At 40.3% G+C, this 13,989-nt stretch overlaps 1 protein-coding gene across 4 annotated transcripts in view; it reads right to left on the reverse strand.

The window, feature by feature from the left end:
• Positions 1 to 4,383, reverse strand: part of TRIM36 (tripartite motif containing 36) — a 62,285-nt gene extending 57,902 nt beyond the window's left edge. The window contains exons 1-2 of one of the 4 annotated variants that reach the window (XM_037744416.1): positions 3,829 to 4,383; positions 1,071 to 1,764 (exon numbers count right to left, since the gene is read on the reverse strand). In XM_037744416.1, coding sequence (XP_037600344.1) covers positions 1,645 to 1,764; positions 3,829 to 3,891 — 183 coding nt within the window. In that variant the 5' untranslated portion in view covers positions 3,892 to 4,383 and the 3' untranslated portion in view covers positions 1,071 to 1,644. Of the gene's footprint in view, positions 1 to 1,070; positions 1,765 to 3,828 lie in introns of those variants that run through there. The other 3 variants (XM_017544888.2, XM_037744413.1, XM_017544889.2) reach the window with 3 other exon arrangements.
• Positions 4,384 to 13,989: the final 9,606 nt, after the last annotated feature.

The raw sequence follows: 13,989 nt of genomic DNA on the forward strand, positions 1-13,989 counted from the left end.
AAAAAACTTATGCAGTAGGCACAACCTTGCCATTATCACCCCAGTTTAGATTTTAATTGTGTGAGCAACTATCTATTCATCCTTCTGAAACAGATCATTTGGTGGTATTTTTGTTTTGGTCCCAGGAGATGTTTAAGACCTTATATTAGTCTAGATTTGAGGACTTTCCAAGCCTAATTCTTTCAGAGTATAAGTGTCTTCTTGTTTTAAAGTAAATTTTGTGTTTGTAAAACTTCTTGAATTTTTTTGTGCCTCAAAGATGTTCAAAGTTAAAATAATCATTCACCAAATAATGGTATATTGCCTATTTTGCTATCTAAATTAAATATAAGCTTTACAAAGCCTCTCTTATTTTGCTTAAGCTATTATATCCCTTAGATGTGCCTGAATAGTAATTATTAAATTATGGGAACCGAATGTATCTTCTGGCTATTTAAACATAAATGTAAATATGCTAAATACACAAAATATAAAGACATATACTAAATTTGGATTCTATATTCCTTGTCATCAAATCTTCATTATAGAAGATCTCTAGAAGAGTGTATGACGGTGATAAAAAATTAGTGAAGCAAATCTTTCAAGAGACCAAAACGGTTTCAAAATACTGCTTTAAGTAACCCTAGATAAATGACCACGGATTTGGAACCCTCTCTTTTAATCCAAAGAGATTAGCTACAAAAGAAATTAAAAGACAGCTTTCGGAAATTGTAAAAGTTACCATTTCATTCAGAAATGGTAAAAGTTACTATTAGTGAAATATAAGGCAGTACATTTACATTTTTATGCCTCTTGAAAATGATCATAAGTATTAGCCACACTTATGCAGTCTTGTTTGATGAGCAGAAAGATCACAATGGCAGGTATCACTGTGTACTTTAAATATTAAAGTAGCCATCACAATAGAGTAAATAAGCTGATCAAGTTTGTCCTGTAGGTTTTAGGTTACCCTAAGAAAAAAGGCTTACCTCCCACATTTCAGAGAACACATACACATAGTATGCTAATGTAATTTGAAATAGATACACAAACTGCTGCCACTGGGGAAGGAATTAGATTGTAGGTGGGCATGAACTTCCACTTTTTACTCTGTAAAACTTTCTACCAAGTTCGAATATTTTGCAACAAGCATATATTCAGGTATTAAGTTTGTAAAAATTTAAAGCTATGTATTTTTAATTATGTACAGAGTTTAAGAAGTGAGTACAAGGATGAAACAAATCTGGGGAAAACTGAGAGAAATTAAGAGGATGCTCAAATCAGTGGTCTCAGCTTTGAGAGAAGGTGGGGCGGGGGTCAGGCCAACTACAGGCCTCTGCTCTCCTTTAACTCTCATAATTAGACCAGTTTCCCATTATTCATTACATTACAAACCTGAACTACAAAGTGGAACCTAACTCCACAGAGGAAAATAAAGCAAGACGGTCTCAAAGGTCTGCTACTCCATGGTTAATATTCAGTGTTCAAATCCTGTATAATCACAAAACAGGGATCTTAAACGGGCTAGGGCTGGAGCTGCAGTGGCTGAGGGGTGTTGGGTATTGAACCTGAGGAGAGTGAGTAGGAAATAAGCTTAAGTTGAAATAGGAGGCTCCTCCTGACCAACTCTCCTCCTCCAAACCCCACAAAGAGAGAGGAACTGTCCTAAGTTCTTGGGAGAGACTGCTTTCCAACCTCAGAGATTTCAAAGGGACACGGGACCTCTCCACCTTTAGAAGTCAGCCGGGAATGGTCATGGGTTTGCTGCAGGCCCACTGCTGAAGCCTAGTGAAGAGAAAGGCAGAGAGAGGAGAGAAATCCAGTAAATGAAGCCAGAAAGTTAGTTTTTGGTTTTTCATTATAGTGAGCATACTGTGATGAACCCATTGCTATTCTGAGAGGGTTGGTTTTGTTTTTGTTTACCTGACTTGATTATAAGGAGTTTTAAGGATTCACTAATGGTTCCGTCCTACTTCCCCATTTCCTGTTCATGGGACATCCATCTGTCTGCTTCATGGTCACCTGGAGTGTTCTTAACATGCAAATCCCTGGGTCCTACCCCGAAATTATTCTCAAAATTTCGGGATTTGTCTGCTATTGAGGGAAAACGTAGCCAACTAACACAATTCTGGCTTACTGTGAAGAATGAGCACCAGAGAACAAAATTCAGCTATGAATCATCTTATTTTCTATCCTATCTAGAGTAGTCCATTTATTTTGTTCAACCAAAGGCCTTCTTTTTCCTCCTTGCCCAGCAGCCTCTCATCATTCCCAAATCGATGCCCCTGTTAGGCACTGCCCTAGACCTGAGCAGTCGGGGTGTTGCTGCTGCACCTCCTGCTCTTTAGAGGCCCTGGTTCTGGCCCCCCTCTGGCAGCCTGCCTCTTTGCTCAGGGCCAGCCCTTTCTCGGGGTCCACGCTTCAGAGGGAGGAGTGGGCCACAAAAGACAGCCTAGCTGGTGACCCTTCGGGTGGTCAAGGGGCTGCTCTTGGGGCGACAAAGAGCTTGAATATACTGGTCAGCGTGTGCTGAAGGCCCCTCGAGGTGCAGGCTGGAGCGTGGGCTTGGAAGAAAAGTGGAACGCGGGTTCTCCATTTGCACTTCCGGCCCAGGGTTGTAAATGGTAGGGGAGGTAACGACACAGCTCCACTTTCAAATGTTAATGAATATTCTGTTTCTGATGAATGCATTCAGTGCCTGTAGAACAACAGAATTCAGGGAGGCATAGGACTCATTTGGTACTTTTTAGGCTGAGAGTGCATTAAACCAGCTCCCCAGCCCCGGGGCCGTAGGGACTGTCCAGCATGAAGCTAAAACTACTCCATATGCCATATCGGCTGTGTTGGAGTTAGTGAGGTGTGGGACTGCAGTTTCAGGTGCTCACATCAGGGCTACAGAATCATCCCTCTCCTTTCTGATAACCGCGCGCAGGGAATCGAGTTCTCTGTGCCATCACCTCTTCTCGAAGCTCCAAGCTTTTCCGCCTTCTCTCCGCCTTCGAGTCCCAGAGGACAGTGCCCTGTGCAGCCTCCTTATTTCCCGACACGTCCCGCCTGCAAATCACTTAGGAGCTTCTCACGGCAGTTTCTCGGATGCAGCGCGGAGCCCGGCCTCCCGCACCGGCTCAGGCTCGGCGCCACCCCGCCCGCTGAGGGCGTGGTTGTGGGCGCCACCGACGGCGCCAGCCTGCCTTCCTAAAGGCTCCGGGACAGGTGCGGGGCTGAAATTCCGCTCCTCCAGAATCTTCCCCTCCCCGCCAAAAAAAGGCTGCTTTAAAAATTCCCGACCTGGACTGTCAGCAGCTAAGGATGTGGAAGGGGGCCTGAAAAGGCCAGGGCAAGGCGAAGGAAGGTGCTGCCCGTGTTTACCCGCCACACGCTCTGAGTGCTCGCTGACCCCATCCCACATTCTGAGTCTATTCACTTGCTAGGCGGACCCTTCCTCCACGCTCCGCGCCCAGGCAGGCGAGGTCGCCCACTCCAAGTCACCACGCTTGGGTATCCCCGGTTGCGCGGGGAAGCGGCCCCTTGGCCAACGCCCCGCCCTCCTCTCCATCTCCGGACGCTGGGCTCTCGCCCTTTGGCGTTCGGGAGCCCCTACTGCTGCCCAGCTGACCACAAAAGCGCCCGAAAGTCCCCGCTTGGCTTATTTCAGAGATGCCACGCAATAAAGAAAACGCGGCTACTTTGCATTCCGCAGCGCAAATGCCCGGACTGCGAGCGCGGACCCTGGATTCCAGCCTCCCGCCCTTTCCAGGCGCTGGAATGGACGCGGACGCCCACATCGGCTAGCCAGGTAGTGGCGGAGTGGGGAGCCCAGGCCAAGGCGCCGCGCGCCCCATCACTTACCTTGCCTTTAGCTAGCAATTCCATGATGTAGCCAAATTCACTCATCTCCCCCGACTCCGACATGTTTACGCCCCTTCACAAACTCTGGAGGACCGACACCGGTGCATCGAATTTGTGCCTTCTTTTCTCTTTTTCTTTTTCAGTCTGAGTTTTGCCGAGCTCCCCGCCAGTAAGCTGTTAACCAGGAAAAGTGAGGAAGCGTGGGGGAAAGCAAGAAGCGGGCTTGGGTGGAACGAAGGCCATCGAGGGCTCCCGGGCAGCCTCGCTCGGCTTGCTAGGGTCTGGGTGCAGCGGTCGGGGTTGCGCGATCTAACGGAACAAACGAGGGCGGCGGCGGCGGCCGTGAAACCCTCACCAGGCGGAGCCGGGCGCGCGGAGGCCCCGCCTCCTCGGGGGTCGCGGCCGCGGTCGGACCGCAGTGGAGACAAACAAACGCGCACACAAAGCGGGTCGGCGCTCGGAGCTGCGCGGTCCCAGCCCAACATTCCCCAGCCTTTATCGGATGTGGGGAGGTTAGCTGTCCCGGGCTCTCGGCAGGAAGATCTGGGAAAAAGCCCCATCGCACTGCATGGAGGTGCAAGGGCAGAGAGAAATGAATGCAGAGGAGGCGCAACAAAGGGGCTGGCTGCCAGCGCCGGAAAATAAATAAATAAATACATAAGCGAAGGCCAGGAAATGGCAACGGCGCATCTCAAGTCAGCCTTCCTGAAATTCAATAGGTAACAAAGACCAAGCCCCGCGCTTCTGAGCTGAGAACAAATACAGGGATTGTATTTTAAACACTCTAAGTGTGTAAGGTCGATTGTATCTCCATATCCTTTTGATACTCAGCTTCCCCTTAACAACAACAACAACAAAAAAAAGATGAAGAAGAAGAAAGAAAAGAAAAAAGAAATTGCCAGCAGGTTCCTGAATACTCTCACCCTTAGTTACCAGAAGTCCATTTTTCTAATGATTTGTTTCGTTGGTTGAGTTAAAGCGTTTAGTGCATGCTTCTCACATTTCTATACTTCTTTTTATAACAGCAGTTTCCCTAGGAAGCTGCAGCTGAAATGGCCTCAGACCATACCTGACAATCTTTGCTTCTCTTGAAAGGAAAACTTGGCTGAAAAAAGTCCCAGACGATCACTCTGCTCTAGGCAGTCTTTGCGATTAAGGGCTTTTAAAAAAAAAAAAAAAAGCCGCCAACAATAATTAGATTAGACAAGAATAAGATTTACAGCAAGAGTGAAACCACTTTCCTTAAGCAAGTTGGCAGAGTTTGCATCGGGCTCAGCACCAGTGGGCAGGGTGGGGTGTGGAAATGACCTATTTTATAGGCACGTAAGAGTTATGCAGGCCTAATGAGGCATGGGGGTTTTCTTGTTTGCCTCTTCCTTTTCTCATTTTCTAATTTCTCCTCTCTGGGCCATAAATCCGAAAGCATGCACATTTCTTTCTTTTTTCAACACACCTCTCCATAAAGCTCCAATAGTGTTGCTCTGTAAGTGTTGTTCTGCCAGAACTTTGCTTCTTCAGTGTGTTACTTTTCCTTTATGAGCTGGTGCTGAAAACCTCTTACAACAAGTAGCAAAAGTTAACATGCTGATGTTCACAGTTAGGGCTTTGTAGGAGGTAAGACACAATCATAATGCTTCTTGGATGTAGAGCTAGAAGCTTCTTGTCCCTCTTAAGTTCTGTACAACTTATTCTCTTTGCATTCATAGGAAAGCTAGTAGAATTCAACTAAGGTCTGTAGTATCCGTAAATGAGTTCTTGCCTATTATTAGCAACACTTGATGAATTACCAAAAAGAGATATTGCTCTAAAAGTGAATATTTTTCACATCCAGAATGGATTCTGGTACCTGATTAAAAACCGCAGTGTCAGAGCTGAACAGCTAATCTTATGTCTGCATTACAAGCAGGAGGGGAAAAGGTAGAGACAAAAGGGCACACAGGGCATTTGTTTCCCCTTAAAACGTTTTCCTCAACCCCATCCAGTGACCTCCACTTACACCTTTGTGAGAAATGGGTAATATGCACTCCCAGCTCCAAGGAAGGCTGGGGAGGTGATTATTTTGTTCTGGGAACACTGCCACTCTAAACAAAATCAAGGATTTGTTAGTAAGGAAAAAGAGGAGATAGATATCAGGTAGAAAGTGGTTAGTTTCTGCTAACCTTGAGTAAGTCTATTCAACTTTCAGAGTTTCAGTTTTCTCTTCTGTAAAATGACTGGTTTTGACTAAATGGTCTCTAACCCCTTCCTGTTCTAAACCCTAAGATCTCTGATCTGAGGATCTCTTTGCCATCTGGCAGCATTAGCTGTCACTCTCCTTCCCGAAAAAAGTTGCTGTTAACAAAAGGGCTGTCCACCTGCTTACTTGCTACTAGAATATATTCCAGGCAAAATACCCTTATCAGTTGCCTAGATTCCTACCCAAGACCAAAAAAGTAGTGGGGGCAAGAGTTTTAGAATCAGCTCCTGCAGTGTCAGAAGATCACCGGTGAGCGTGCCCATGTCAGTATTCAGAAGTTAGAACATAAGTTGGGTCCTGAGCATTAATTCCAATGCTTGCTGGTATTTACCACTCTTTATCATCATTGTGTGAGGAGCACTTTGGAGCATTAAAGACCTTTCAAAGAAGGTAGGCATACAAAATGAAGACCACATTGAAATTTCTTCTGAAATTCTATGCGTGCTCTTCAAAGACAGAGGGCCAGACTGTCAATAGGTACCAAATAAAGTTGCTTTATTTCCCTTTCTTCTTAAAAACAATTGAAATCATATAAATTTAAAACTTCACTCTCTAAAGGAACCAAAATTAAGAAAAATATTAATTCATATTTCTCTAAAAATAAAGAATGAAATTAACATGACAAATGCTGCCTCACATGGGACTTCCCTACCTAAAAGGAAGATATTTAATAGAGGGATTATGTGATGTGTGAATTTTTCACACTGAGAAGACCAGCAATATTAAAGGGTCCCTCGCTGTGGAAAATCTGCTAATTGCCAACTTTCATCAAATAAGAAAATTCTTCAACTGTTCTGTTGCCATGCCAACTACTGAAATAAGTGTAACTTATAGAGATTCACAACATCCTATTTTCTCCTTCTGATGGGAACCAACATAATAGCTTTAACAAATAACATCAACAAAATACACAATCCAACTTTTCTTTTTAATGGTGGACACATAAATTGTATTTTTGAAGGTTTTGAATTTAAAATCTATGATTAATTTTCAGCTTTTTAAGAGTTAGACTGAAATAAGGAACCTAAAAGATCTTACTTTTAATAAACTCTCACATTTCCTTAAAGTTTTTATTTCAAAAATATAAACCTAAAATTTGACTGATACCTGTACTCAAAAAGGTCATCTTTTAAAAATCTTATTTTTATTGAGGTACAGTTTATTTACCATAAAATTCACTAATTGTCAGTGTACTGCTTAGTGATTTGTATTAAATTATGGATTTGTGCAACGGTCTCATAATCTGGTTTTACAACACTGGAATATCCATATATTGAGATTTGATTTCATTTTTCCCAGCAGTACTCTATCACTTTTAGTGTTTAGATATTGCACTTACTGTATTGCATATTGCAAAGTACTCTTTTTAATATTATTGTGAATAAAAGTGATTTCTTAATGTCATTTTTAGATTGTTAATTGTTGTTATATAGAAATACAAGTGATTTTTGCATGAGGTTATGTTTTGCAATGGGGTGAAATTCATTTATGAATTCCAGATTTTATTTTCAGATTCCTTATACTAGCATCTGTAATTAAAGACAATTTTATTTCTTCCTTTCCAATCTGGATGCCTTTATTTTTCTTAACTTATTGCTCTGGTTAGAACCTCCAATAGAACCTCCACTGAATGCATGCAGCATGTGCGGCCATTCTTGCTTCATTCCCAATCTTGGGGAAAAAGCATTTATTCTTTCATCATTAAGTACTGATTGGTTTGGCTACATTCCATGACTTTTGATATATTTTTAATTATGTTAGAAATATTTTTTAAATTTTCTATGATTTTTTCTTTGATTCATGGATTATTTGCAAATGTGTTGTTTAATTTCCAAATTAAATTCCCAAATATTTTAGATTTCCCATTTTTTGTGTGTTGATTTCTAATCCAATTCTGTTTTGAGCAAAGATCGTCCTTTGAATAATTTTAATGTTTTTAAATATACTCAGGTTTTTTTAATGGTCTAACATGGGAGTCAGCAACATTTTCTTAAGGGGTAAGATATTAATTGAACATTTTAGACTTGAAGCTATATAATTTCTGTCACTACTTGTCTTAGTCTATGTTGCTACAAAAGATTACCTGGGAATGGATAATTTATAAGGAAAAAAGGGTTTCTTTGGCTCATGGTTCTACAGACTTTACACGAAGCATAGTGCCAGCATACACTTCCAGTAAGGCTTCAAGAAGCTTCCACTTATGGCAGAAGGTGAAGGGGAGCTGACATGTCACATGGAAAGAGGAAGTAAGAGAGAAAGGAGGAGGGTGTCATGTTCATTTTAACAATCAGTACTCATGGGAACTAATAGAACAAGAACTTCACTCATTACTGTGAGGACAGTACCAAGATATTCATGAAGGATCCACCTCCATTACCAAAATAGCTTCCACTAGGTCCCACCTCCAACACTGAGTATCAAATTTCAACAGGAAATTTGGAGAGGACACATATCCAAACTATATCACTACTCAACTCTGCTATTGCAGGATGAAAGGGACTATTGACAAGGTAACTAAATCAATGTGGACATGTTTCAATAAACATTTATTTATGAAAATAGGCAGCTAAATAAGCACAGGAAAAGATGTTCAATATTATAAGTCATTAGGAAAATGTAAATCAAAACAATAAGATACCACCTCATACTCACTAGAATGGCTAGAATCAAAAACAGAGAATAACAAGTATTAATGACAATGTGGAGAAATTGGAACCCTCTCAGAATTCTTAGAACTTAGAATTATCACACGACTCAGCAATTCCACTTCTATTTGTATGCCCAAACAACTTGAAAACAGGGATTCAAACAGATACTTGTACACTGAGGTTCATTGCTACATTTTTCACAATAACCAAAAGGTGAAAACAACTGAAATGTCTGTCAATAGGTGAATGGGTAAACAAAATGTATATACATATAATGGAATATTTTTCAGCCCTAAGATGTAATGAAGTTTTAACATATGTTACAGTATGGATGAACATTGAAAACATTATGCTAAGTGAAATAAGCCAGCAATAAAAGGATATTATATAATTTCACTTAGATGAAATATCTGGAATAGACACTCAGAGACACAAAGTAGAGGGGCTGGAGAGAGTCTGGAATGGGATGTTATTGTTTAATGGATTTGCACTGGGAGTTTACATTGTTTAATGGACTTACATTGGAAGTGATGAAAAAGTCAGGTATAGATAGTGGTAACAGGTTGCACAACATTATGAATATAATTAATGCCACTCAATTGAACACTTAAAAATGGTTTAAAGAAACTAGGCAGCTGGCCCTTGGGCTGCAATTTACTAACCCATGGCCTAGAATACCACCTATTTTGAATAATATTCCATGTGTGCTTAAAACTAATGTATGTCTGCTGTTGTTGAGTGAAGTAGTCTACAAATGTCAGGTAAAGTTGATTATTTCTCCTTTTTTTTTTTTTTTCTTTGAGACAGGGTCTTGTTGCTCTGTCGCCCAGGCTGCCTGAGGTGGTGTAATAATAGCACGCTGCAACCTCCATTTCCTGGGCTCAAGCCATCCTCTCACCTCAGCTTCCTGAGTAGCTGGGACTACAGGTGCATACCACCACACCCAGCTAGTTTTTCTATTTTTTGTAGACATATGAGTCTCACTATCTTGAACTCCTGGGCTCAAGCAGTTCTCTAGCCGTGGCCTCCCAAAGTGCTGGGATCACAGGCATGAGCCTCCATGCCCAGCCTTCACAGTGTGTTTTCTCCAGAAGTTTATTACACACAGTCTTTGGCCCAAAGAGAGCAACAAAATTCCTTCAGATTGTTTGTTTCACAACAGTGGATCACTTCTTAGAGTTGCTCAAATGGTAGAATTAGAATAGTGTGCACATATCGTAAATCCATCCTCATTCTCAGGGGATATTTCTCTAGCAAGTTGGACTTTGCCCAGGAGAAAGCCCAGGGTAGCCAGCCCAGGCTATCACAGGAGCCAGTGGTCTCCTAAGACATGCTTTTGAGCACATGGCCTTCATGGCCTTCTGTGCCTGAAACTCAACTAGATCAATGGAATCCCAATGTGCCAATAGTATTTGTTCATTAAATAGTCCATTAAATGTAAGTGACCACCAACTGTGTGCCTGGAAGTATCTGGCAATGGAGATTCCACAGTAAACAAAATAAACAAGACTTTTAAAATATAAATGTCCTTTTAATACCATACTGTGTTTTGAAAGCTTTTATTTTGTATTGGGCTTTCTGATGCTAAGGCAATGTGATCTTGGTAGGTAGGGCAGGACCTTTATTTCCCTGTAGGGTACACAGTGAAATGATACACCATTTCTTTCCTAGGAAATGAGATATGTGGAGATCATCAGTTTGTTTGTCATTAGATATGGTAGAACTATATTGGATAACCAGTGTTCTCTTAACTAAGGTCTTCACTAGCTATTCACCCACTCCCTCCCCCTACTTCTCCTTCCACCAATCCACACACTTTCACATTAAGTCAAAAATTCTTCAGGTAATGACAACTTCTATAGGTACAAGGAAGCTAGGGTTAAGAGAGAAATCTGCCTCTGATCAATACAGCTGCGGCATCATCATAAATAATTTAACCACTTAACACTGTTTTTAGTTTCTTTGATCTGCTTCTCTCATCATGTCTGGTTGTGTTACTGCCACAAAAGTTTGCTCTTTGAGAGGATGAAAACCTTCTAGTTTTCAGAAAACCTCAGTCATTCTGGGGCAAAGGTCAACTTTGTATTACTGCTCCTGCCTCATGTCTCATAGCTAAGCATTTGTGTTTTTTTGTTTTTGTTTTTGTTTTTTTTTTTACCATTCTGAAGGATACTGGGTATGCTGCTGATTTGAAATTTTTCAAACCGGAGATAAATGGAGTTTATTATTAGGCTGACCTTAAGAACTATCATCCTGTAGTTCTTTATTTATTTTAGAAGATTGCTTGTTTTGTGGGTGTAGAGAGAGGTAAGTGAGAGAGAGGAAGAGGAATAATTTATAGGATCTCAGATTCAGTTCTTGTATTACTTTTAGGGGGCAGTCAGTAAGGAGATAGGATATATATATATATATGTACATATATATTATAATATATTTATTTATTTATTTTTGAGATGGAGTCTTGCCCTGTCATCAGGCTGGTGTGCAGTGGCACCATCATGGCTCACTGCAAACTCCACCTCCCAGGTTCAAGTGAGTCTCCTGCCTTAGCCTCCCAAGTAGCTGGGTCTGCAGGTGTGCACCACCATACCTAGCTAATTTTTGTATTTTTTAGTTGAGATGGGGTTTCACCAGATTGGCTAGGATGGTCTTGATCTCTAGACCTCATGATCCGCCCACCTTGGCCTCCCAAAGTGCTGGAACTACAGGTGTGAGCCACCATGCCTGGCAGAGATAGGGTATATTAGGAGGTAGTAATTAGTATAGGATTTGCTGCTGTCTGATGATCAAACATGGAGTTCATTGGCTCTAGCAAAATAATAAATCATGTCTCTTTTTCTATTTTGCCACTAACACATATTTTAAAAATCTTCTTGCTGTGCCAGTGTTCCTCAACAAAAGGCACAGCTCATATCTGTATTAAATTGAAATTTAAAATGTTAATAACACCAATATAAGCTAGTGACTTATTGATTAAACTGAGTATTTGGTACAGCTTGAGCACTGTTATTGTAGCTCTACCCAAAAGAGGGAAATGTCTGGGAAGAAATTTACTAAGTAGAAAAAAAGTGCTAAGAAAGGATTCTATACATGTCACACCATAAAAATAACATTGACTTTGAGGAGCAGAAAGGACAAGCTCTTGGCAGAGAGGCAGACATCTTTTCATCTGTCCCTAGACTACACTCTGATCAGCCAATGCAAGGTGGGTAGCTATGATGTCTGTTTTTAAATCACTTTTTTTCTGAGTAAAATCAAGGGCACAAAGGGGAAAGTGTGTTGAGAATTGTATTTATTAACTGACTTTCTGCTTAAAATAAAATAACTACCATATTCTCCTTCTAGAGAACTCTCTTTTTCCAAGTCTTGCTGTTTTTCATGGTTCCCTTCTCACAGACTCTGCTTTACTTTATTAATTTACTTTCTGAATCCATATTTGAAATGGAGGCTTCTGTGTCTTTTGTAATTTGAAGTGAACATGCTCTGTTTTAAGGACTCAAACCACTTCTGTGGCTCCTTTCTCAGTGCGCACAACATTTAAGCACATCTCTGACTGGTGTTCTACAGCTCCTAGGTGTTCTGAAGTTCCTCCGACAGCACTGTTGGCTGTGCACTCTGGCAAACAAAGATGAAGAGCTCAACAGTTTGAATGGCTTGTTTAGTGTCAGAAGGTTATCAGAATTCATAACAGACTGAATATAACCCACAACAGCCCAGCCACAGCCTGAGACTCTGATTCTGAATTTATACCTCCTCATTTACTGTGACATGCATGGTTTTTAATTCTATCAGGGGAAACACTTTTATTATATTTTCCATTGCAAAATAATCTTCTACTGTGATTTCCTTCTCAACACATTTCTGGAATGCAGTAGCAATATTTAGAAATATTCCCTTAGAGAAACAATATGAATACATTAATATAAGTAATAAGCATATTTTCTGCAAATATATCTATTTTACCATTGTACCAGCTTGCTAGGGGAGAACTTTGTGTTTCACAAGGCATTTGTTTACTCTTAAAAAGGAAAATTGTTGATATTTTCCTTCCAATATGCTTATCTTTAAAGATTTATAACATAAAATATGCTCTGTGTGATATGTACTTATTCAAACTATTTGTATTTCATATAATTCCAAAAGGAATTTTACCTTTCTTTTTCAGGTTTCTATTAAGACAAATTTGGTTTACCCTTATGAAAAGAAACACTTTCGGTGGCTCACGCCTGTAATCCCAGCACTTTGGAAGGCCGAGGCAGGTGGATCATGAGGTCAAGAGATCGAGACCATCCTGGTCAACATGATGAAACCCTGTCTCTACTAAAAATACAAAAAATTAGCTGGGCATGGTGGCGCATGCCTGTAATCCCAGGTACTCAGGAGGCTGAGGCAGGAGAATTGCCTAAACCCAGGAGGCGGAGGTTGCAGTGAGCCAAGACCGCGCCATTGCACTCCAGCCTGGGTCACAACAGCGAAACTCNAAAGAAAGAAAGAAAAGAAACACTTTAACTGTAAAAGTACTCAGTGAGTAAGAGTAACAAGCATTAAATAATTTGTTGCAGATTATCTCTTTTTTTGGTTAACAATGAAACAAAAATGACTATCAAATGTAAAGTATTAATATCTAACACATATTAAGTCCAAAAAGTGTTCACTCAATGAATAGGTGAACAAATCAATACATATACTTACTTTACAACAGGAGAAACGAAGGTCAAAAGAAAGGTGTCAGCCACAATCTAGTATACTATAATCCAACTAAAAACTATCTAACCATCTAATTCAAAGCTTCTTTTCCCTTGTTTTATTTAGAAGACAAATGAAAGCTTTAATACTGAACATTTTGAAAGAGAAACCTGAGAATAATGGTTTGTGGGGAGAAAAGCTTCAGATTAAAATTTCAGAATAAAAATAAGGAGAAAAGTAATTTTATCCAAACACCACTTTGCCTTTTTTTTACTCTTAAGTGGAAGAGTTTCAAATAACCATTTAAATACTATGAAGTTAAAGAATTTTCTCAATTATAAATAAATTGTGCTTAAGGGAAACCTGGAAACTTTAGTGAGGTTCTAATTTTTGAAATTATGTGTGCTGCCTTACTTGTATTTTCTTTTTTTTTTTAAGTTTATATAATGAATCGTTTAATTTTTAATTCATTTGGAACATATTTTGGGGTAGGGTATAATATAAAAGTTCTACATTTCTACTACATTTCAAGCAGTTGATAAATCAGCAATATTTCTTAAATTATTTATTTTTCCTTTTATGTGAAATGCT

Source organism: Cebus imitator, unplaced genomic scaffold (assembly GCF_001604975.1).
Source record: "Cebus imitator isolate Cc_AM_T3 unplaced genomic scaffold, Cebus_imitator-1.0 Scaffold173, whole genome shotgun sequence".
Lineage (NCBI taxonomy): Eukaryota > Metazoa > Chordata > Mammalia > Primates > Cebidae > Cebus > Cebus imitator.